The sequence below is a fragment of the Camellia sinensis genome, chromosome 10, assembly GCF_055761805.1.
Source record: "Camellia sinensis isolate YWXY chromosome 10, ASM5576180v1, whole genome shotgun sequence".
NCBI classification, from domain to species: Eukaryota; Viridiplantae; Streptophyta; class Magnoliopsida; order Ericales; family Theaceae; genus Camellia; species Camellia sinensis.
Genome location: NC_138970.1, coordinates 3,466,690 through 3,476,554, shown reverse-complemented (window position 1 = coordinate 3,476,554; position 9,865 = coordinate 3,466,690). Strand labels below are relative to the sequence as shown.

At 34.9% G+C, this 9,865-nt stretch overlaps 2 protein-coding genes across 3 annotated transcripts; one reads left to right on the top strand and one right to left on the bottom strand.

Annotated features, from left to right (window-relative positions):
* The first annotated feature begins 2,574 nt into the window (after positions 1–2,574).
* LOC114314347 (uncharacterized) lies at positions 2,575–5,081 on the top strand. 2 transcript variants are annotated; one of them, XM_082893149.1, is made up of 3 exons: positions 2,575–3,044; positions 3,134–3,583; positions 3,837–5,081. In XM_082893149.1, exons 1-3 carry the CDS (start codon positions 2,926–2,928, stop codon positions 4,519–4,521), a joined length of 1,254 nt encoding a protein of 417 aa, XP_082749275.1. In that variant the 5' UTR covers positions 2,575–2,925; the 3' UTR covers positions 4,522–5,081. The 2 variants fall into 2 exon arrangements, with proteins under 2 accessions (XP_082749275.1, XP_028116628.2); XM_028260827.2 differs by having other exon boundaries at positions 2,575–3,583.
* A 3,330-nt stretch (positions 5,082–8,411) lies between these two features.
* Positions 8,412–9,283, bottom strand: LOC114314346 (transmembrane/coiled-coil protein (Protein of unknown function DUF106, transmembrane)). Its single transcript, XM_028260826.2, has one exon. It carries the CDS (start codon positions 9,179–9,181, stop codon positions 8,600–8,602), a length of 582 nt encoding a protein of 193 aa, XP_028116627.2. The 5' UTR covers positions 9,182–9,283; the 3' UTR covers positions 8,412–8,599.
* Between the last annotated feature and the right edge of the window lie 582 nt (positions 9,284–9,865).

The window sequence follows — 9,865 nt, the reverse complement described above, 5'->3', positions numbered from 1 at the left end:
AACAAAACACATAGAACAAATACGAAAACAAACAGAGCAAGTAAGATGTACAATACTAACCAGATGAGGAAGCAGGAGCAGAAGATGGAAGCAAAAAGCAGCAGTTCACGAGCTTTTTCAGAAAAACGAAGAATAGTGAAGAACACGAGTTCAGAAGATTGAAGAAGTAGTAGAGGCACAGAGAGGGAGAAGTTACAAAATATGGCAAAAATGAAGAGGCTCGTTTTAGGAAAAGGAAAAAGGGCGGGACTGTTCAAATTTCACGAAGTACGAAGACGGCGTGACAGCCGTCCTCAGTCAATCAGAGCGTGCCACGTGTCCTGGGAAGGAGAAACGATTCAGTCGCTGTGATTGAAGAGACGTTTTGACCGGATAAGCAGAGCCCGGTATAAAATTAGCTCGGCTGAAAGACTTAAGAGTTTTAGCTCGGCTGGAAAGGCTAAAGGGTTTTTTAGCTCAGCTGGAAAGGCTTAAAAACTTCAGCTTGGCTGACAGACAGGTAATCCCAATCATGCTGTGCAGATGGAATTAAGGGGCAATTGAGAGGGTAATTTTGGTGAAAATTGGGCCGAGCTATGAGATGGACATTATGGCCCAAAGTACGAAGGGCTGGGTAAAGAGGCCGTAAAATTACTCTGGCCCAAGAGAGGTAAAAGATTACTCCGGCCCGAGAGAAATGTAAAGTTACTCCGGTCCGGAAGCGACTTGGAGTTAGGCCGGTCTCAGAGTTAGTCCGGTCATGATGTATTGTGTTTAGAACGGTCAGAACCTTGCTACTCAGTAGCTCGGTCTAAACATACCATGATTTGTGCATAAGAGCACCGAGATAAGGAGGAGTAAAAGAAAGAAACAAACTAAGGATAGTTCGGCCTACTCTGCGGCTCAGCATAGCTATGATTACTTCGGTCATGTTGGAGTTCGGCCATGGTAATAACCATCTCACTTGGTTTAAGCAGTGAGGGGGGTGTTGGAGGATAAAGATTATCCTTCAGGAGGTTAAATCCTATGAGGACTCTGCATGGAGGAATAGAAGTCCTACTAGGATTGTGCCACACGAAACCTATAAAAGCTCACAAACATCACCTTTGGAGAGGGAACACATAATTTTGCTTTCTGAATACATAGAACTTTGTCTATTTGTCAAGCTTACTAACTTAGGTATCGAAGAGGTTTCCGGCACACACCCGCCGGCTAGCTCACGTTTGTGTTTTCAGGTGATAAAGCGACGACGTATGAAGGAGAGTAGACTTAGTCAATAGAATTATACGAGAAGGTTTATTTCTTTCCCGTACACTCAAGTATTATACATTCAAGTTTTAGAAAAATATCTTACAGTTTAAGTTTATGAAGAACCGTTAAACTTGTTTTAACCCAACTCACCAACCTGCCAGCATCATATCTAGAGCAAATCAGGATTACACATCTGTTATCAATTTTCTGTTTGTTTATAGTTTTTAAATCATAATTCTACACTTGTTATTAACTTTCTGTTTGTTTATAATTTTCAAACCATGATTCAAAATCAATTTCAAAACATTTTTTCAAAACATGATTGGTAAACCCGAGAGTTTTTGAATTTTTATTCTACTAGATCATTTCTGGACGTCCAACCAGTTAACCGAAACAGTATTTTTTTCTTTTCTTTTTTTGCAACTTAGACCTGTTATTTGAGGGGGGGAAAATTATATTTATTTTTAATATTTTTTAAATATAGAAAATATTTTTTTGAGACCAAAATAACAAATTATTTGGACATTCATTTAAAATTAACAAAAAAATTGAAATAGGAATTAATTTGTCGCAGTAATTTTTAAAAAATAAAACAACAATAATATTTTTTTTAATATTGTAAATAAAAAATATTTTCAAAATTCTTTTATTTTTTTAAATTAAATTTGAAAAAAAGTTCGGTTACAAGTTTCGAATAAAATTTTAAATTGTCTTTGATTATAAGTTATAAGTTATTATTAGATTTAAAAAATTCTTTTCAAACTCATAATCAAATAACTTTTTATAAACTTAACACCCATTTCAAAAATTCACCACTCAATTCAAATCATAATTTAAAACACATAACTAAATAAATTTTCTCTTTTCAAATCATAATTTTAAAACCCACAAATTCAAAATATAACTCTATTCTCAAATCATAATTCTAAACATAAATCAAACGCTGCCAAAAGACTTTAAAATCTATGATTCACATTGTTGTAAGTTATAACTAAAAAGTCTACTCATAAATTACATTTTTCTCTCTTTATTATTTGGCCATTTTCCTATTTTAGTCTTTAAAATTTTATTTTTCCCACTTTCACCCTTAGTGTATTGAAAAAATTTCAATTTACTTTTAAAATTAATTTATATTTAAAATTAGACCCAAAAAAATGCCACGTTAACTACCACATGACATAAAAAATATATTATTATATTAAAATTTGAGTTTGTATAAGGTATAAGTTATATATAATAAAAAATTTTTATACTACGTGACTGTCAATGTACCATTTTCTATCTAATTTTGAACATAAATTAACTTTAAAAAAAATTAAAAAACTTGAAAAGTCAAGGTGAAAAAATAGAACTTGTTAAAATAAAATATAAAAAAAATGACCAAACATACATAAAAAAAAAAAAAAACAAAACAAAACAAAACAAAGCAAAACAAAAAAAAAACAAACAAACAAACAAACAAAGTAGGATAAACGCAGCTGTCCTCGAAGAATTGATTGGGCCTTGTTCACAAGGAATGGTTTCAATAAACTGATAAAAGTCAACTTTGGTCATCCAATTCACACCCAATACTGCTTTTCATCAAGACCTCCTCCTCCTCCTCCTATACTAGAGAGAGAGAGAGAGAGTGAGAGATGGAGCTCAAGCATTCTAGCCACGAGCATCCATTGATCTTCAATACAGAGCATAAGAGTGATGGAATCGACAGTTTCTGCTATGGATGTGAGCAACCAGTATCGGGTCCTTCTCCTTCCTACAGTTGCAGCCAGTGCAGGTTTTTCTTGCACAAACTGTGTGCAGAACAACCCGAACAGGTAGTAAAACACCACTTACACCCCGATCACCCTCTTCTCTTTCAACATCAACCTTATCGCTACAAACACACAGAATGTTCTGCCTGCAGGGGAACGCTTAAGAGGTTCTCCTACATCTGCCCCTCCCCCTCCTGCAACTTCAGGCTCGACGCAGTTTGTGCTTCCATGGGATACAGGATTCAACAGCAGGTTGAAGACACAAGATTTCACAAACACCCACTGATCCCCTTGCACAAGCCAGCCTTGTTTCTCTGTGATGCTTGCGGCAAAGAACATAGAGACGCCTCATTTCTATGTTCCACCTGTGGATTCTGGGTCAGCCAGCAATGTGCTTCTTTACCCAGCATCATTCCACGTAGTGATCGCCATCGTCACCCTCTCACGCTCATCCATTCTCATCCATCTAGATATACGAAATTCTCAACAGTCTGTGAAATCTGTAGTGATCAAGTGAACATCTCATACTGGGTTTATTGTTGTGCCAAATGCAAATACTATGCACATCTGTATTGTGCACCGTTGCAGCCGGAGCTTCCCAGGTAAACCTTTTTGCCTAAGAATAAGTCTCTATACACACAATTAAATCATACAAAAATATTTATAATTACATAATGAGGATACCAGCTTGAGGATACCTGTTTGGATACGTTCTTAGTATTGTTTCAGTGATTTACTTGTGTACGTAGACTTGGTCGTTCTCAAAATTATTAACTCTATTCTACTTTTTTTCATGTGAATATCATTGCATTCCTTCATTTGATCCAACCATTTCTTAAATTTTTGTGGTTTTAGGGATGGGGAAACGGAGGATGAAGACGAAGATCTTGACCCCAATCCGATCAGCTTGCCAATGCCTGATGAATCTGTTGATATGATAACCGAATTTATGAAGGAGATCAGCCTAAAAGGGGCAAATAAGAAAGCAAAACAGATCAGCCATGAGAAAGACAGAGAGATCAACCACGAGAGTCATGACCATCCATTAACTTTTTTTGACATTCAAATCAATGATGAATCGAGTTTTGGAAGCAAACAGAAGTTTGTCAAAAATGATACTACGAACAATGACAAAATATGCAACGGGTGTGTACGGCCTATTTCAGCTTCATTTTATAGTTGCACTGCATGCAACTTCTTTCTCCATGTGTGGTGTGCAAAACTACCCAATACCTTGGACTGCGCATGTCACCCGGAACACAATCTTCACAGGAAATTTTCCCAAGACACAGGTCAGTTAGTCCTTTGCCAAGGCTGCAAAACCGATTGTAATGGGTTTGTGTTTGGGTGTGTTGATTGCAGCTTCTTTGTGGATGTCAAATGTGCTTCACTGCCAAGTGCTATCACACATAAAGCTCACACCCACACTCTCACGCTAAGGAGAACATCTGGTGATGATGTTCAGTGCACCGCATGCAATTGTACTTTTTCTGGGCTCACATTCATCTGTGACGATTGCAACTTTATCCTAGACACTTGATGTGCACTGTTACCAGGTACGGTTAGGCATAGATACGATAAACACCCCTTCGCCCTAACCTATTCTCTGAGCCTGATCGAAAGCATGGATGAGTATTACTGTGAAATCTGTGAGGGAGAAATAAATTTGAAGCTTTGGTTCTATCATTGTGGAGATTGCAATCAATCTCTTCATACAAAATGCATCCACCCCATCGAGAAATACTTGAACATCAAGTTTGGGACCAAATTATACTTAGTAGATCACTTTTGGCACAATCTCACTTTCGTTCAACATCCTGAGGGTAACTCCCCATGTAACCACTGTGGGGAACTTTTCCATGATCGTGCTGCTATTGAATGCACTGAGGCTTGTAATTTTAGACTCCACCTAGAGTGTGTTCATAAAAAAGCAAAGCAAACTCTAGGCCATCCTAGCTAGAAGGATCATTGGGATATCTTTTCCCTAGTAACTTTCTTTCCATTTTGGCCAAAAAATGGATTTCCAAGACAAACAAACAATTTTATGTATAGTTAATTGAATTTGGTTGCTTTCTAGTGAAGTATTGTGACTTTAATTTTCATCTCATCTTCTATATAATCCTCGCAAGTCGCCAAAGTGATACCACATCATCACTTACAAGTATCACTATGTCCGGTAATAAATCACCAAGTGGATATCTAGTGAACCCCACTATGCAGATGTGGCACTGAATTGTGTTGGGTCAAGGTAATTACATAAAAAATAGGTGGGGTTCACCATCCCATATGGTGTTGTGGGGTTCACTCTCTCCTGTGGTGGTTTATTATTGAAGAATGATCTCACATGTCAATAATAATTTTGTAATCACCGTCATACTGAATTTTTAATCCAATGGGAGAGGAAGAGTATGCATGCCAAGCCAAAAACTTGTGTTGGGAATCAAACAAAACAAATGGACTTGAAACCCGACCCAAACTAGAACAGTTGAAGAAGCTAGAGGTGGGCAGTCCAGCTACAGGTCAGTTCCCTGGCCAATAGGGTTTTTTTTTTTTTTTTTTTTATAACTACCTGGGCCAATAGGCTGACAACCCTAGTTTTGCCGTTTTCTACATTTTTTTCCAGAAGTTCATGTTCTGCCTAGACAATTATCTTAAAACACGCATTTACTCCTAAAACTACTTAGGAGAAAAACAAACTATAACGTTTTCATGCTCTCCGCTGCAACGTCAAAAACTCTTGCAACACCCTTTCTCTATGTCCAAACTCTAGCCATCTTTGGATATCTCCCCTAATCTAAAATGGGTGATTCTATTTACACCATGGTTTTACCTCATTACACCGACTTTCGAATTAATCCCCCTAAAGAAATTTGAAATCTGAAAAGTAACTTTTTACACCCCTTGTAATACCAAACATGCCCTCATCCTTAACATTACATCTTCTCTCTCTCTCTCTCTCTCTCTCTATATATATATATATATATATATGTGTGTGTGTGTGTGTGTAGAAGGAAGACAACGACGGGTAGAAAATGAAAGGGGAATGGTATTGATATGTATGATGACCTTTTCGAGACTAAAATTTTTTCTACGTTCGAGCTTTGTTTGGTCTTAGATAACTGAACAAATCAAGTTTATCGGATTTGGCTTGTTGAATGGACCACAATTGGCAAAATTAAGACGTTTAGTCTTACTTGTCCGAACAACCTCAAGATGTTTGGTAACCAAAGGCCATCGTAGCTTGTTCGGCTAACCATAGCTGAACAAAATTTCAACTCGATTTTTTTCAAATAGCATGGAACTAAATCAAAATTATAGAAAATCACATCCAAACATCTCTAAATACCAAACCCTTACATAAAATCTATTTACGATTATCAACTATCAATTTTCTAAATGTTTTAATTGTTATTTTTTTTCTTTATGTTCTTATGGTGGAGGTGTTGGGAGTTGTAGATGGGTGCTGAGAGTGAGAGAAGGGGGCGATGGTTGGTAGCTACTCAAAAGAGAGAAAGAATTTAAAGAAAAGGAGTGCTTTCTAAATTAAAAAAAAAAAATGACAGCCCAATGCACAAGGCTTCCACTAAAGTATGGTCCAAAGAAGGAAAGATGTACGAAGCCTTATCCCTATTTCTAGAGAGGCTATTTCCATGACTCAACCCACGCCACTAGGGACAGAAGGAGAGCTTTACATCTCTATTATCAAAATCTCACGATTCACGATTCGATTCGTAATTTTTGCAAAATCAATACAAATCGATAAGTGAATCTATTTTGGAAGTAAATCTCTAGTGAATCGCACGATTCACAATCGATTCACGATTCGTTTCACTTTTTACGATTCATGCAATTTTTAAAATTGTTGTGTCCGAAATATCTTCAACTTTTTTTTCTCCATCTTTTTAGTGAAAATGACATAATATAACTTCTAATAGCGTTTAATACCAAGATAACCAACATATATATACATGATTTATTGTTATTTTAGTAATCATGGAGTTTTTAATAAGATCCAATCAGATTCAGTCAAACTCAACATATTTTTAACTTTTCTTCTCATTTTTTTCTCCAAAAAAACATAATATGTCTTCTAAAGATGTTTAAGATTAAAGTTACATTATAAATTATCTATTGCTATTTTATTAAATTGAATATAGTTGAATATTACATGTGTGAGGTTAGTTATACCTTTTTAAATGTTTTAGGTTTTAAAATAAAATATTCTAAATAATTCTTTCTTATTATTTGTTCATTGTTACTTAGAAAAGTATGTATGCTTATTGTCCAAATATCAATATCATTGTTAATTATTATTACTTTGAAAATTGATAGTTTGTCTATTTAATTATTATATTTATTAAGAATGGTTGATAAGAAATATCTAAAAAAGAAAAAATATAAGATGGTGATCTTCCATAGGAACTTTTGTTAACTTCGTACCTATTAAACTACGTGATTGTCATTCAAAATAATATTTTCATTGATTTAAGTCTACTTATTTCATCTTCATAAAACATATTTAACATCTAAATGTTTATATATATATATATATATATATTTTTAAGTAATTTAAAAAATGACTGAATCTTTATGATTCACGATTCGATCCGATTCGATTTGCGATTCGGTACGAAACTATTTCGATTTACAATACGAATCCCAATTTGACAACTATGCTTTACATAAATAAATAAAACATAATAGTTGCATTCTGTAGTGGTAATAAATAGAAGGCAATTCAAAAGTTTAAAAACAAAAGAAAAGAATAGAAAAGAAAAAGACTTAAGGAATGCAAAAAAGAATACATGCGAAAAGAAAAAGAATAGAACTACAAAAAATAGATGAACAATAATATTTTAGTGTGTAATTGCAATTAAATAGAGAGAGAGAGAGATTTGATAAAGTCTAGTTGGAAAGTGTGGAGTGGGTTAAGACGAGAGATGCAGATGTAAGTAACTTTCCTTCAAATCTCTAGTTATGCCAAATTACAACAATGAATGTTATTGTCCTAGTTTGTTTTTCTTAGCCTATTTGATTCAGTATTCATTGATCACAAAATAATATGTCAAAAGTCAACATACTTCCATTCTATAGATCACATCATATTCAACTTATCCATCCTTTTCAATAATCGAACTCAGGTAACGAAAATATTCAATCTTTGTTGTCTTTTAGTTTCAATCCTCACTTCTTGATTATTTTTACTTGTATTGTTACTAAAATTGCATTCCATATATTCAATTTTAATGCTACTAATTTTACTCAGGCTCTTCTCTCCATATTTCTATATTCTTTCAAGAATAATCACAAAACTTAAAACATCATGACCATAAAACCAATTAGAATCAATCAATTAACTTTGGCACCTATATCATCAAAATTGTATAGCGCACAACTGCACATACACATGTAGTCCTAGCAAGGGATATATTTTAAAGATCAAGTATCAGATAAATTCTATTTGAATTAAAATCAATCCAAGTACTCATCAGAAAATCCCACAATTACACAACCAAAACTAAAAATAATTTCAGGATAACTGAGTTCCTCATGATGAAAAATATGACGTAAGAAGGAAGTAGGGTACCGAAGATTGATCAATTAGGGTTTGGATTAGATCAATTGCTCTTGGGATCTGGAATTGGGAAAAGCCCTGCTCCGGCGGCACCTCTCGGCGGCGAAAACCCTAAAAACTTCTGCAAATTGGTCCGAATACTAATCGAACACAGAAAGTACAAAAACGCCATAGAACAATCGGTGGGATCGTCCCCTTGCAAACCTCTGTGGCTCATCTTCTGGACAATTCGCGCCGGAACAAAGGGAAGTTTCGCGACGGCCTTGCCTTCGAAGAGAGAGTTCAAGAGGCCGAAGACGACGAAAAGGACGAGAGCGACGACGGCGCCGGATTTGAACTTGAAGAGGGAGAGATCGCGGCTGGACTCCTTGAGGCTGGACTCGACGCGATCGATCTTCTTGGTCTTGGACTTCTTGAGGCTGAGCTTGGAAGGGTTCGAATCGGTCTTCATGGTCTCGAGCTTCTTTGAAGCTTTGTCGATGGAGGATTTGAGGGACTTGTACGAGGTTGTTCGGTAGATTAGAACCCATGAGATGGCTTCGCAGACTATGGCGGTGCAGACGGAGATTCCGACCACGGTTAGGCTGTCGGAGTAAGTGAAATTTGATAAGAAAGCGGTCGCCATTGTTGGAGAGAGAGAGTGAGACAGAGAGAGAGAGAGACGTGTTAGGGCTTTAAATCATATACCTTGGGAAGTGTTTGGTCACAAATATACAAATCTTGCAAAAAAAAACAATTATTTGGTTTTAATTTTTTAGGAATTAATTTTTTTATTTTTTTATATTTTTTTATTTTTAATGAATATTTTTTAAATTTTAAGTAATTTTTTTATTTTTTTAAGATGTACTGATATATTTAAAAAGTAAAATATTTGTAAAAAAATATTTTAAAAAATTAATAAATATACAAGAATACGAAAATTTTATTGAATTTTATGAATTTTTTAAATATTTTTTCACAGATATTATATTTTTTTTTAAGTGTATTTATGTTAGGTGTACTTAAAAATTAAAAAAAATACTTAAAATATTAAAAAAATTCAGTAAAAACAAAAAAAAAACACGAAAATAAAAATTTTTGATTTTTTGAAAAGTGAATCCGGAGTTTGGAAACCAAACAAGCTGAATAAGCCTCCGTTTGGGAAGTGGGTTGGCTTTTTGGCTTTTTGGCTTTTTTGGCTATTTTAGCCTGGGCTAAAAAGTTTGGTTTGGGAAGGGCTTTTTGGCTTTTTGGCTTTTTTGGCTTTTTTTGTGAGAGAAGAATGTAATGATTATGGGTTGGATGTGATATTTTGTTTTTTGTGGCTAAA

Bases quoted from the DNA above. Each gene is read 5' to 3' on its own strand.
- LOC114314346 (XM_028260826.2), bottom strand. From the start codon at position 9,181: ATGGCGACCGCTTTCTTATCAAATTTCACTTACTCCGACAGCCTAACC.
- LOC114314347 (XM_028260827.2), top strand. From the start codon at position 2,865: ATGGAGCTCAAGCATTCTAGCCACGAGCATCCATTGATCTTCAATACA. The intron at 3,584-3,836 runs GTAAACCTTTTT...TTGTGGTTTTAG, and splicing joins TTGCAGCCGGAGCTTCCCAG to GGATGGGGAAACGGAGGATG.